The sequence below is a fragment of the Equus quagga genome, chromosome 8 (assembly GCF_021613505.1).
Source record: "Equus quagga isolate Etosha38 chromosome 8, UCLA_HA_Equagga_1.0, whole genome shotgun sequence".
Classification (NCBI taxonomy): Eukaryota; Metazoa; Chordata; class Mammalia; order Perissodactyla; family Equidae; genus Equus; species Equus quagga.
In genome coordinates this window covers 91,392,774-91,408,021 of record NC_060274.1, presented here as the reverse complement: position 1 = coordinate 91,408,021, position 15,248 = coordinate 91,392,774, and the positions used below count along the sequence as shown (strand labels likewise).

The 15,248-nt window shown below is 40.6% G+C and overlaps 1 protein-coding gene across 3 annotated transcripts in view; it reads left to right on the top strand.

Moving 5' to 3' along the window:
* ELMO1 (engulfment and cell motility 1) overlaps positions 1 to 15,248 on the top strand; it is a 520,286-nt gene that overhangs the window by 191,933 nt on the left and 313,105 nt on the right. For all 3 annotated transcript variants that reach the window (XM_046670304.1, XM_046670303.1, XM_046670306.1), the window contains exons 11-13: positions 3,887 to 3,937; positions 6,452 to 6,574; positions 7,985 to 8,116. In XM_046670304.1, coding sequence (XP_046526260.1) covers positions 3,887 to 3,937; positions 6,452 to 6,574; positions 7,985 to 8,116 — 306 coding nt within the window. The remainder of the gene's footprint in view (positions 1 to 3,886; positions 3,938 to 6,451; positions 6,575 to 7,984; positions 8,117 to 15,248) is intronic.

The following is a 15,248-nucleotide window of genomic DNA, read 5'->3' as shown; positions in this document are numbered from 1 at the left end:
TTTTATATTTATATCTAAATACTGAGCTCATGATAATTCCCAGCAGCCCAGCAAATTGCCTGGAGGCTCTCATTGTGCACATGCTCAAGCCTGACATGGGTGTTGGAGAAGCTTGATCCTTCTACAGACCAGACCAATGACGTCTGGCCAAACCACATGGTAGCTGAGTGTAGACAGTCAGACCTCTTGGGAGTTTCCTTTCCCCATTTGTGGAAGAAGAGGCTGGCTTAGAGGAAATGTAAAGCTCATGCTTACCCTCTTGGGTCACTGCGTCTAGACATGAGTAAGATGTATACACCTTGCATCTTACTGTTGTATCAAGAATTACTGTTAATCTGAAGAATCGAAATTGAATGACTATGGAGAAATAGGGCATCAGGGGTCAATCTGTACTGACTCCAGGTTGGTGATAACAATGAAAATATAATGCAATATGAATATAACTTTAGGTCTGGATTCTGTGAATCAAATCTTCTTTTGAAAATTAGGCAATATGAGACTGACATGACACAATTTGCACATAAATTGCTCTAATAATAATAAACCACAAAGGGTAGTCTAATAACATTAAACTATTTGAGTAAACAAACCAACTAAGAATGATAGAGTGTATATAATTGAGGAGAAAATTGACAGACCATTATTTGACTAATTTAGTCTTTGAAATAAAAGTTGTTACAAGGCACTTACTTGCCCATAGAAAATTAACTTTGGCTTTATAAACTGTGTTGAATTTAAGATGAATTAATGACTGTTGTTTGTGAAGACAAAAGGAGGATTTTGATTTTTAATTAAAAAAATTTTTCAATGAGTTAAGAGAGAGTTAAACTCTAAATAAATAATTTCAAGTTCATAGTGAAGAAAAGTTTGATGTTATTTTCTGAAGGTCAGTGGAGGCCTGCAAAGCAAAAGATCAAGCTAATTGGTGATATTACCTGGGTGGCTGTATGTAATGTGAATTGTTATTGGCTTTTGTTCTGAAAAATTAAAAATTCTGAATTTTTTGGGCAAATAGGAAAATTTACCAAAGCTTGTCATCAGTAATAATTTTTTGAGAGTTTACCATGTACCAGGCTCAGTGTTTTAGGTCTTATTTCATTTAATTCTCATATCAGTAAAAAGCCTTATTATTTCCATTTTACAAATGAGGAAATTGAGAATCAAGGGGAATAAAGAACTTGACCAGATTATTGAGCTGCTAAGAGTTGGAGCTGGAATGCCAACCTCCTCCTTGCTCTTGTCTGCAAAGCATCCTATTGAATGCCAGTCAAGGAGGCATCACCTGCAGAATTCTCCTGTATTTGCCTAGTAAGGAACTCCCCAAAGCCTGAAAGACACCAAGTCCATTTTCTCACTCCAATTACGTTAAAACATAATCTAAACATTTGTTTATTGGATTTACAGGAACACCTATTTTTTGGTTTATCTTTTAAAGCCATAAGACATCAGATAAATTATACTCTAGAGAAAAAATTGTATTTCAAATTTCCTTTCCAACCTGGGGCCAAACCCATTGGTAAGCCCCCTTATCTGGATCCTTTTCCTTACAACTACTCACCGTTATTTATTTTACTATTCTCATGGCAAACATGTTGGCAAGATCCCTTCAAAATTTCTCTATAGATGTTTATGATTTTGATAAGCATTATTACAAAAAACCTTTTTAGTACAATTTGGTGGGAAAATCAGAAAGTATGGATTCCAAATGAAGAAGTTTTAAAACTCGTAGAATTGCATTCCCAGAGAGAGGGAACCCCTGCAATGACTCACAGTGTGTGACTTTCACAGTCCTGCTTCCTACTTTGTTCTATGCAAAGACTCTCCTATGTACATCATGTTTTCACCAGACATGATCACATACATGCACTGGTTTTTTTTCAACTACCTTTAAACAAGATTTTGTGGACATCTTTTCATGTCAGTATTTATAGATCCATATTTATTTCTCTCTATACTTTGATTTCATCTTAGTGGTATGAAATATTCTTTATGGATTCAAGAGTTTACTTAAACCATCCCCTAGTCCTGGACAAAAAATCCATGATGTGGACAAGGATTTTTCTCTTTTCTCTCTGATCAAGCTCCTATCTCTTAGGAATGTAGTAGAAAATGTTCATTTATTCTTTTAGCAAATATTTATTGTCTACTCTGTGCCAGGCATTGTGCTCTAGGCTTGGAATACAACGATGAAATGGTTGGTCTCTGTGCCCCTGAGATGCCCATAGCCTTATGCAGAAGATAAGTACTATAAGCAGATAAGTGCAATAAGTGCTGTAGTAGATGTTGGAAATATATTGTCCCTTCTAACCTATTTTAAAATTTTATAAATCAATAGGCTAATATGGGCACAAAGAATATTTTTTCTTGTTTTTGGTTTGTCAATTAAGCAATAATTTCATTTTAATAAAAGCAAAGAAATTAATAAAGAATTATAGGGTCCTCTGAGCCTTTTGTTTTTCATCTGGTCCAAGAAAAAAAAAAAAAGAGACCTTTCTATTTTGATCGGGAAGAAAGCACAGCTTTCTATGCACCGTGGAAGGCAAGTTCTTTCTGGATTGCCATTTAACTTGTTTCCAAATGTGTCACTGTCTTTGCCCTCTTGTTTTCAAGAGGTTAGGAGAGGACCTAATATTGGATTTTGACTTTAATGCCATCTAGCTTTTTTGGATCACACTAGCGTATTTATGCACTTTTCTCTTCAATGCAGTGGGTCAGCAGGGGCGTTAAAATAAAGCTATAACCTCTAACAGATCCTCTGAATTTCCATCCCTTCTTCTCTCCTGCTTGCTTTCCTTTCTGTGGTGGCCATGACGCCGTTAGGTTGGTGTAGAGAGCAGTGTTGACATCCTTGATTGTCCTCTGACTGTAAGTCCCCACGTTTCCTTCATCAGCACACAGCGGGCCCTGCGCCCCATTCTGCTCCTGTCCAACCCTGCCTGTGTGTCCCCTCATCCTTCCTCCCTGTCTTCTGGGTTCTCTTTGCTTTCTGCAAGTTTTTTGTGACCTTAATTGAATTCATGGGTGTGTTTTTAAATCGTGGCTTAGTTTCTTTCCTCTCTTCTCATTAAGAGCAGCAGCATTATAAATACCCCCAGCAAAAGACAACGTTTAAGTATCTTCCTGAATATGAGCAGTATTTTTGCGTTGGAATATTTGCACCAAGATTGTGCTCAACGATTAAATTTTCCTTTAATGTCTGTCAATATTGAGAAAGGGCATATATGAATCATTTCACATAATAAATTCACCTGCAAATCTCTGCCAGTCGGGCAGACCAAAGCACAACTTGCAGAAATGAGGCCTAGCAATACTGAGTGTGGACCCTAGAGCTTAGCAACTGCCCAGATATTTGTCCTTTGCTAAAACTCTACTCAGTTCATTTGCATAGACTAAGCCCTGGGTGTCTACTATGCCCTCTTTGGTTTTGCACAGATGAAGATGAAATGGTCTTTAGAAGACTTAGATCTTTAAAATGATGGTTCTCTAGTATTGGAATCTCCTCGGTGCAGGCATTTGTTGCCAATTAAAGGCACAATATAGTCTAATAAAAGCCGATGAGCCTTTCTCATGGAGAGCCATTGCTTTCATCTGGAATGTTTCATGTTTATGCAGCACTCACCTTTTCCAGGAAGGAGGAAATTCCTAAAAAAAAAAAAGGAAATTTACAAGTCCCAGATTTCCTTCCTTTGCATTTCGACATGGCTTTGTTATCTAAACAGAACATTCGAACAGTAAGTTGAATACTACTGTCTGAGTCCGTTATTTCATAAGAAATACTGCTGATATCCAGTTACGAAGCACACCCCAGGATAAAGTCATTTTGGACCATGTTGAAACACATCTTTTCTAACCTAAGCTTTTGTGTGGGTGTGTTTTTCTTCAACAGGAGATGGCGAATATTTTGGCTCAGAAGCAACTGCGTTCCATCATTTTAACAGTGAGTACCTCTGTGCTGTGAACACTTGGTGGGGAGGAATGGCCTGGTGTATTTATTTGTCTCCTCTTTCGGCTTCAGTTTGTAGTTTGTTCTGTGACTTGCTTCTGTGGTGAAGCAGTAGGAACTAGCAAGGAGGAAAAAAAAAAACTGGAGTAAACACGGCTTTCCCACAGGAATGGCCTCATAGAATTGAGGGAGGAGTCTCTGGAAGTGTTCTAGAGAGGAAGACCTTCTGGCAGGAAAGGCTGGAATTCACTCAGTGGGTAGGTTTATTAGACTTTACTATAGCTTCATCCTTGCCTTTTAGGAAATCAGGGGCTGCAGAACTGAAAAATCCACCAGTATGAGCTGGCACTGTTTTCAATGAGGGAGCTAGTTTGAAACAGATCAGACTCAGAGAGAAGTCCTGAAATTTTGACCCTCATTTTCCTGGGTCCCTTTGCAAGAGAAAGGCAGGAAAGATGTACAAGGAACCCACTCAGGAACTGCAATGCGAACACAACTCAAAACCTTGGTGGAAAAGAAGCCCTACATGTTAGGTTGCGAATGTTTAGAAATAAATCAAATAGCAAGATTTCCTGAGGCCTTATCTGCTACTTGACTTTTAACCAAAGGCTGAAAGAAATGCATGTGATTGATTCCCCTGCTTACCGAAAAAATGATTTCTGCTTGTGTGATTCTCCAAGCTTACAATTACACACACATACACACACACATTCCAATACGACGAGGCCATTAAAAATTAAAAACCTTATAAGGGCAAGCAAAATAAATATTTTAGAACCGAAAGCCAATAGTAACGACTACAGTTTGTCATCAAGTTTGATTTTAAACTTCCTGGCTGTCAAGGATAAAGAGGAACCATATGAATGTAATTTTCATTGTTTGATAAAAGAGGTACCCCAGTTCTTCAGGGATGATGTATTTTTCCCCCTGGAACTGGAATCTGAAATGGGTGTTGGTAGAGCATTCTAATAGATTGTAGGTCCAAGAATGGTTTTGTAGAAATTGGAGAAGGATTTATAATATGGTTATTCTTTATACTGACTCTCAATAGAAGTGGAAGCTACAATATTAATGTGTAGTTCAGTGAAGGTGTTTGTGCAAGGGGAGGAGAGTGAGGAGATGAAGGATTAGATATGTTGAATTCCCGTCTTAGCCTGTTGTTGGTGTGGCTGTCAGAGTTAGAATGCCCAGAGATGGGGTGGGTGGAATGACTATAGCCACTATGTCTGAAAGATCAATTTGCTTCAGTGGGACTTCTTTTATGAGACCTTCATGGATGGAAGTTCAAGGTTGGTATTCTTGGCAAAAACTTGGGGTGCAGATACTTTCGAGTTGCTAATAAAATAGATACCTATATACTTTAGTACCCATACACTTTGGATACTAAAAGTATGCTATGAATTAACGTTGTGTTCTTAAGATTGAAGGATGTGGGGTTTTATTCCACCCTCAATCCCATTGCCTAGCTTCCCACTCCCCATAATTTTGGTTCAGCGACTTCCTTCTATTCTTTATTCTTCTCCCCATTCGTCTTTCTTTAATTGGCTATTTGAGCATGGTGATCACAACCAGTGTGGAGTCCAGATGCATGCTGGGTTGAGGGGCACCTAGAGAAAGTTCTTTCAGGCATCAATGCATGGTTGGGTCTCGCACATTCAAAATAACTGATTTAAATGGTTGTCTCACCACAGTGACTGGTTGTTTGGCATTTTTATGGCACAACCATGGTCTATGCCAAAGAGGATGTATGTTAGGCCCAAGTGTCGAATCTCATTTCAGACCCAGCTCTGACTGGGGGCAAAGGCCCACATATCTAGTCTCCTGCCGCTCCTTTTCTGTTTGTTCCATTTTGGGAAGAGTCCTTTTATTTTTCATTTAATTGTTAACAGGCGGGTAAAACAATGCATATGAATTCACTCCCTGCATTGTGGTGGTGGTGATGGTCCCTGTATAGTTTCCACAGTGAATTAACTACAAACCTGATAGGCACTTTGCTTTTGTGTGTTGCTTCTAAAACTTTTCCCCATTTAGAAGTGGGATCACCTGTCAGAGACAGTTGTAGATTAAGATAATGGCAAAATTTCTCATGATACATATGCACTGTTTATTCCTCTACTGGATGCAAGAAATGCTTCTGTTGTAGAAATCCACGGTTCTCTCCAAGATACTCTCATTTCAGGCACACCTTCTCTTTAGGTTTTATAGGCTGCACTCACCAGTGCATTTCCAGTGCCTTCCCCTTTTCCTCTTCCCCCTGCACACAGTAGGTCTTTTCCTGGTTCTGGCCTAGAGATCAGGAACCTTACTGGGCCCTAGAATGTAAAGGAAAGATCCAAAGTCACCTGTGTCCTCATGTTTCTTCTGAAGGGTGGTCCCACAAACCTACACCCCTCGTGCCTCCAGATGAAGACTTCTGAGGTTCTACTTTCATAAGGATGGAGGTTAACTTTTGTTGTTTGCTTTTTCTTTCTTTTCTTTTAAAATTTCATCTGTGAACCATCTCCCCAGCATGTCATCCGAGCTCAGCGGGCCATCAACAATGAAATGGCACACCAGCTGTATGTGCTTCAAGTGCTTACCTTTAACCTCCTGGAAGATAGGATGATGACCAAGATGGACCCCCAGGACCAGGTGAGTGCTCACTAGACAGCAGTAAAAGCACAAGAGGGAGAGAAAGTGTCATCAAAAGTCTTTTCTCTGGCTACTCCCAAACCAGGAGGTTTTAGATGATGATTTCATTGTCTTAGTATCATCTCATAACTTGGGGGAACGGATTTAAAATTTAGGTGAATCTAGGATTAGAGAACAAAGTAAATGAATTTTTTTATTATGCATCAAACACACACATATTCTTCCTTTATGGGATAAGAAAGCTTGATATCACATGGCCACAGACCTTGGCCCTTGGCCCCAATACCCACAATGGTAACAGTTTTGGAGTCAAGTTCCTAGACAACGAGGGCCACTTGGTAGCTTTGTGTGAGATTCATTCTGCAGGTTGAGGAGGTAATTTCCATTCTCCAATGATCAGTGCCGGGGATGGGGGTCCCAGGTTACACCTGATTTCTGAGCTTGCATTTTGTCAGTTGGCTGTTTGCTGTAATTCTCTCTAGGTCTCTGGTAGTTGTGCATGAAAAGTTATGTCTCTATCCAAGGGCTTTTGGGGAACTTTACTGTGTGAGGACAGAGAGGAAACAGCTGGGAGCCCTGCTGTAGCACATTTTCAACTTAAACAGCGCTGCAGCTTTGGAAAGGAAAACATTCATTATTGGCACGTGAGGGCCTGATCTATCACAGATGTGAACTGCACATGTGAAGTGTGTAACTGCTGTAGCACTTCATTCATGGCGCTAGGCCACGCGTTTGAAAATGATGGAGAGGCTTTGAGAGGCCATCTAATGTGCCCCGGACTTATGGCAAGGCCAAGTCTCTCCCAGAGAGATGACTCTGTCATCTTACCATTTCCAGAGATAGAAGGCAATGCATCTTCATGTGGAACAGCCCTCCTTGTTTGGAAATCCTTCCTTTTATTTATTTAAAATATATTTTTCTTATGGTGGTAAAATATGCATAACATAAAATTTACCATTTTAACCATTTTTAAGGGTTTGTTTCATGAAGTCACTTCTTAGTGGAGTCAGGGATCCCTTGTCACTTGAATATTGTTCATAAACCTTGTGTGCCTCTCGCTTAGTCTGGACAGTGCAGTCCTCCCAGGTTCTCCAGGTTGGCCTTCTCCAATCACAAGCCTCCCATTATATTTGGGGCTCCATTTACAACTTCACTAGACAATTGACAGAGTATTACAGATGACTTGGCTGTGAGGATAATTACGGAATGAAGCCAGGGCTGACCAACGGGGAGAGTGGCAGGAGGAGGAAAAGTAGGCAGAGCTGTAACGTAGAACATTGATTGTCTTTTATCTGTTTTCCTTTTGCCTGAATACAGTGATTCATTTGACCCCGGGAAAGAAGGGAATATATGTAATATCACACAATGAAAGCAGCTCACTTCCTCTGTTTTTCTCCTTAACGCCTTCAGGCTCAGAGGGACATCATATTTGAACTTCGAAGAATTGCTTTTGATGCAGAGTCTGAACCTAATAACAGCAGTGGCAGCATGGAGAAACGCAAGTCCATGTACACGAGGGATTATAAAAAACTTGGCTTCATTGTAAGTAAGCCATCTCCAGTAAGCTCTCTCCTTCCAACATCCTCGGGTCTGACCTCAGCCACGTAACTGATGTCTCCTCCGAGCGTGTGGTCCTCTTGCGCCTTACAGAATAGTTTCCACATTTTCCAGATGTTTAGCTGGTTTAAACAGGATCACATGAAAATCTCTTCTGGCTGCAGTGAAATGGAATAACTTGCACAAGTGTGACTAATACTAAGTTTGTTTATGCAGTTCTGATTAACTGTAACCAAGAGTAGTTAGCCTGGAATACTTCTAGACTTCATTAAATCTACTTCAGAAGATGCTTAAGGTTCTATTTGAATTAAATGGATGAAGGCAACTGTGGAATGAATCTTATTATTGGGTTAGTGATTAGATTACTTACATACATCGATTTCATATCAAAATCAAATTGAGAGTCTCCTGAAATTTAATCATGATGAGATTTACGCAATTTATATTTTCCTAAAAGTTTTGTCTTGCGACCAATGCTAAATCTCCTAGATTTTCTTTTTTTTCAGTTTGTACATCAGAACACAGCTTGTCCTGAATATAATCTGTTCTTTTTGTTTCTACTTGCGTTTCATTCCTGCCTTTATCATCATATTTCTGTGTGACCTTGGGCTAATTAATCTCAAATTCTGCAGGTGTAAAATCGAGTTTCCATTTTAACCTCCATCATAAATGACATAAATGAGATTTTGGCTTCAGTGATTAGAAATCACCAGGCATTATTTTACAATTGCAATACTCTTTCCTGGAATACACACACACACACACACATTACTATTTATACAATTTTGTACTTGCTTTATGTGTTATTTGGGAAACCTTGTCTTTTCATGGGAATTGTCTTTGAAAATGTTTCCACGTCGGTTAACATGTATTGTTTTTCATTACTGAGGAGCTTTTCGTTATTTGGATGTACTACAGTTTATTTAACCAAGCCCTTTTACTGAAAGTTTCAATGTTTCAAACTTACCAATTAAGTCTGTCATGAACATCTTGGCTGCCCAGGGTTTATGCATGCCTGTGATCACGTTATTAGAATGAGTTTGTGGAACTGTCATTTCCATAGCAATTTGATATTACCAAATTACTCTCCACAAACATTGAGTAACTTCCACTTTAACCAGCAGTGGATCAGTCACCGTTTTTTTGAACCTCTCCAATAGAGTTTCTTAAACTCAAAAATAAAAAAGCCAAACTGACAATCTAAGTTCTTGTTTTTGTAGTGATAATCTTGACATGTCTTTTCTAATAAGAATTCTTGTCAGACATTGTATTCAGCTTTGCAATTTGCTTTGCAGAGGTATGATGACATCGTTTTTATGCCATCATATTCCGTATTTTGACTTTGACATTCCATTTGATCTTTTAGTTGGATCTGTTTTTTTTAAAATTTTCACAAAAAGTTTCCCAACTGATGGACCAGGTGACAGGTCTCTGTACTTGGTAGGTGTTGATGATCGAGGCTCCTGGGTAGCCCTGGCCCACACTCACCCACCTGCGTGTTGGCAGAGCCTGTTCACCTGGGATTTCGTGGAGGCGGTGTGGATGGGGCTCACCTTCTCCCTCACCCCCAGTTCCTTCCAGGTTTTGCTTTTGTGTGTTGAGCAAGGTGTATCCAAATCACCTGGGAGGCTTTGCAAAATCACCCAGTCTCTCTTACCCTGAAGTCATATCCAAATGGCCCAGGAAGAGATCAAGGCATGTACATTTCAAAATGCTTCCAGTTAATTCCATTTGTCCTGGTGGAGAACCTGGGTGTAGGCTATGGCCGAGTTACTGCCATTTCATCTTCCTCCTTCTGCTACTACCTGGATTTCTGGTGCCTTTGAACCACATAGAAAATGCAAAACTCTAGCTCTTTACTTGTTCTACTCCTGCGACTCATTGTGTCTCTGCCCCAGATCCTAGTGGTTTTTGTCAGGGGCACTTGGATCCCAGAATGTACAGTGTCCTTTCTCCTTCTGGCCATGTGTGAGAGGGATGGAGGAGAGAGGGAAACTAGGGGATGAACACTTGGTGGAACTCAGGTCATCACAGGTCTCCAGGTATAGTACACATGCATAATGAGGATGGGAGGTGTGAAGCATCTCCCTTTTTATTCATGCGCTGGTCTTGTGTGAAATCACCAGAGTATTCCATGAGCCAGACTCTGAGTGGTTTTTCTCAATGTAACTCCATCTGTCTTGACATGATTATTAATTCATTACATAGTTTGGTATTAGAGCATCTCTCTCTCTCAGTTTTCAGTGTCTGCTGAGGGTTCTGCTTTGTGAGTACTTTATGAAGAACAGTGTACTTTTTTAAATTGAAAGTTAATTTTATGCAGTTTTAAGGTCTTTAGCACTTCTGTGGCCTCCTCTCCAAGGACTTGAAAAGTCATTTTAGAAAAAGCGAAGACTTCGAACAGAGAATAACCAAAAGAGTGTTGGTTTCCTTTATTTTTCCATGGTTCTCTTTTAGGTTTTCAAATTTAGTCCTTCCTCTGAAACTTCTCCCAGGCCACGATCTTGCATCAGAGAGTTGAGAAATTGGAAAGACTTCTTAGTAGTGGTTCGTAATGCTAGAAATGATCCAACGGCTTTGACAAGCAGAGATTTTCACTTTGAATGCCCAGTGAGCCAGAAATAGACAAGCCTCAGTAAAGGGAACCACGCGCTCATTGCGCCATCTAGAGACCGTCATGCAAAAACGCTGAAAGCTGGCCAAGTAACCTCAAGTCTGGCTGCAAAAGCTCGAGATGCTGTAAACAGACCTGGTGTAGAATTTTCTCTGTGCTTCCAAAAGAGGAATGATCTTGCCTGTTAACGCCTTCCTAAACTCCTTCCTGCTAACTCCTTCAGGAGCAATTTGAGATTTTGGATCATCTTTTGGATCTCCTTGAAGAAAAGTTCAATTCATACCGTGAAGATTGCTATTTCTCATTTCACGTCTCCCAAGGAGGCAGTGCCCGCGAAAGGTTAAATGATGTGTATGGAGTTGAGTGGGCCCAGATTTTAATTCCCTTTTTCCTACTTACAAGCCATGGGCCAGTTATTTAACCTATCGGGGTGTTCGTTCCTCAGCTGTGAACCTGGGCAGGGTCTCTTCTATTTCAAGGTTGTTGAGAGTTTGCAAGACCATATATTAGTAACCGGCACAGCACTTGGAATGGCATATACACCCAGGAAATGGAACTTCCCTTCCTTGCTCTTTCGAGAGCATGTATCATGGAAATCATAGGCAGCTTTTTAAGTTTTCCAAAGTTGAAGAGGCCGTTGCTCCAACAAGGCAGGGAGGACAGTTTGTTAAAGGATAATAAAGTGCAGCACCTTTGAGGAGGCAGATGGGTCTCACATTCCTTCTCAGCACAGCATCCCAACAGAGCAGATTTTTCTGATGAAATAATTCTGAAATCTCAATCTAAAGTGGCTTAATGGTTTGTATGGTTAATCATAACACAGAAAAGCACCTGCTCTTAAAACAAAGCGGCTTAATCTTCTAAGATCTCTGAGTCAATGATTCTCTGGTTTCAAAATGGACATGCCTTTGTAGGTCCCCTGGGGGAGGAGGAGGTTAGGCTTGTCTGGGACAATACTATTCTTACTGGAACCTCTGAGGAAGGGCTCATGTATTTCTCAAGGTACTAGAGGGCAGATCCTCATTTTAAAAATGACTTTGTTTTGAAAACAGGGGAAATGCCTGTATACGAACCATACCCTGTTGATTATAATGACCAAGAACTGTGCAAAATGGTTTTAATACTCCCAGAAGAGTTGTGTTACTGGCCACTGACCCTTCAGAATTTGTCTGTCTTGATGTCAAATTGATAGCTTCTCTATTTGTGAATTTTACTTTTGTCCCGTCTATTGGGCAAGCATTAAAAAGGAGATGTTTGTGGTTCATTTTTCTGATCCCTCTTGAACCAAGGCAGATGTTAACTTTGGAAAAGGCTTTTTTTCCCCCGGTTGCCTTTTTTTCCTTTCTTTTAGCTTGACTTGGGCTAAAATAAACTCATTTTTAGAAGAAACTGTTTCTGAACAATATAATGTGCTTTAATATGAAAAGTTTGGATAAGCATTTCCCTTAACATTTTCAGATTGTCTTTAAAAACTGACTAAAATGTGAAGGTGGAAAAAAGTAATGGGAAAAACATTATTTTAGAATTAAGATTCTCTTTTACAACGTAGGTTTGATTGTCTTCAGGTTTGGTGAGGCCAGCACCTCATCCGGAGATGATTGCTATTGAAAAGATAGTTTATTACTCATCGTTACCAAGACAGGGAGCGTGTCACACTGCACAGGGCCACATGGGGAACCAGCAAGGTCAGTCAGGAGGCAGAGGGAGTGAGGGGAAAACATGGGCAAAAGAAAACATTGTGGCTTTCACGGGAAAGGCAAGGCAAGGCAGGGTAAGCAGCTTAGTTTGAATCATTTTAGTGGCTCTGGGGCATAGGGGCTGTCCCTAGGGGTCTGGTACCTGGCCCTGTGGTGATTGGGGCAGGGGGATAGTGGCCCAGAGTGCAAAACCTGATAAAGGAGATTGCTGGGGTTCATTATTGGGATTGGTTGGTTTGCATGTGAAACCACACTTTCTCTCTAGGGATGAGCTAACCCTGGGAAGGGCAGTCCCCTCAATGTCAGCAAGGACTCAGGATCGCAAAACATCAGAAAATACAAAAAATAAAAAAAAAAACATGATTAATACAGATTCATGTTCACATTTTTAGAGGATTTTCTATTTTCTTGGATAATATAAGATAATTATGCATAGTTATGCAAGTATAATTATGCATATTACATATTCAGTGCTTGGTGTCATTTTAATACATATTTTCTCAAATACAGATGTCAGGGAATGAGGTGAGATATGTATTTATATATCTCTCCCTCCGTCTCCATCCCCATCCCTGTTCCCATGCCGCAGAAGAAAACATCTTGGTCTACATGCTACTAGAGTTCAACAATTACTGTGAGAGTGTGACATTGGGATTAAGGTTTGGCTCTGTATTCAGGTTGCCTAGGGGTGATTCCTGACTGTCCCCCTCACAGGTTCAGTGACTTGGTCAAGTTACTTGACATTTTCATGTCTCAGTTTTCTTATGTTTAAAATAGGGCGTAATAGTTGTCTCTATCAATAGGATTGTTGTGTGGATTAAATTAGTAGACACTTATAAATCATACAGAACAGTGCCTGGCACATAGTAAGCAGACCATGAATTTAGATGCTATTTTGATGATATTACAATTACTGTTAATATTATTATTGGAACATCACCCAGTGCCCCATGACACGGTGACAGACAGTGATGGGGGAATGTGAGAGTTGTAAGTTGTCCCAAGAGGATGGAGAGAAAATGTATGGTTCACAGTAACAGTTAAAGATGAAAGAACAATGTGTGCTTGGGAAACTGCAAATAATCTGTCACAGCCAATGTTTATGTCTCATGGAGAAAGAGAAGTAGAATTGGCTTTGCAAGAAAGGTATAGATTATAGAGAATTTTAAATTCACAGGGGCTTGAAATATACAGTCAGTCTTCATTATTCATGGATTCTATATTTGCAAATTCATCTATTCACTAAGATTTATGTGTAACCCCAAATCAATCGTCATGGTGCTTTCATAGTCGTTTGCAGACATGCACACAGGGGCAAAAATTTTGAGTTGCTCAACAGGCACATGAGGTGCAACCAGGCCATCCTCCGCCTTCTTGTTTCAGCTCTCATGTTGTAAATAAGTGTTCTTTTCGTGGTTCAGTCAGGACCACTTTTTCAAGATTTTGTGCTGGTGGTTTTGTTGTTTAAAAAGGTCCCCAGGTGTAGCGCTGAAGCGCTGGCTGGTGTTCCTAAGTGCACGAGGCCGTGATGTGCCTTATGGAGAAAACACGTGTGTTAGGCAAACTTAGTTCAGGCATGAGTTACCGTGCTGTTGCTGTGAGCTCAGTGTTAATGAATCAACAGTATATATTAAATCAGCTGCCTTTAAACAGAAATATATGTGAAACAAGATTATGTGTCGATTGTTTGACAAAAATCTTGTGACCAGAGGCTCGAAGGAACCTAACTGAAATTCTCCGAGTCCTAGCCACACAGCATTCAGGAGGTCTCAGTGCAGGCTGGGGTGCCCTGCAGGAAGCTCTGGCCAGTCCTAGCCAGTCCACCCAGCCCCAGCCGATCTCTTCCACCTGAGGGACCCTTGGGGGATGTTGGTGAAGAGATTACCAGTGACTGAGACTCCTGCATGGTTCAGTCAGGATGAACTCCCGGGCAGATACTGCCTGTGCCTGTTCCCCGGAACTAGATCTTCTATATTCTGCCTCGTTGCTGCTGTGCTCTGGTTCATTCTGATCAGACACTCCCTTTTTCCATTTTAAGTGCAGCAAAGCCCCAGTCCTAATCACTTCTAGTCTTGCTCCATCTGGGTGTAACTACGGGGAGATTCCAGTCATTAGTGAAGCTGGAGCAGAATCAGCCACCAGATGGCACAAAACCACAGCACCGACTCCCAGCCAGTCTCCTCGCTCCGCCCCCCAAACTCAGATGACCAGCCACTGGGACGCCCAGTTACGTTCCAGCTCTGCTTATCAGCCTGCAGAGTGTGAAGTTGTAGGACCAAGACAGGGGGCCTTAGGATTTCCTCAGGGGGTCTCTGTAGCCTTCATCCAGGCCCTGCAGAGAGTAGGAACATTCTAAGATGCCCAGCTTGCCTCCTTGTTAAGTGAGATTCGCCTGCTGTTCATGGCAGGTGAGCTTTTATCTGGTACCCACATCTCCTGACTCTCATGCCCAATTATTTTTCCTTAGGCTGTCATGAAAGCCTTTTACATGGGGCACAACTATCCCTACATCTAGTATTTCCTTATGTCTTAACATAGAAATGCAGGAAAGAATGCCCTGGAAATGGAAAGTCTAAATGAATATTGACTATAGAAACAATAATAATAATGTGCTTTAGGGTTTAAACATATATATATAAATAATTAAAACGTGTCACAGCAATACATGGATGAGTAGGAGTGGTAAATGGGGTCAGAGTGAGCCAGCATTGTTGGGATGGGGGATGAAGCCTGTCTCGGAAAGTTTGAACTGATTCTTGATATGTATTTATTAGGTGAGTAGAATCTTATAGAATAATTTTTCAAC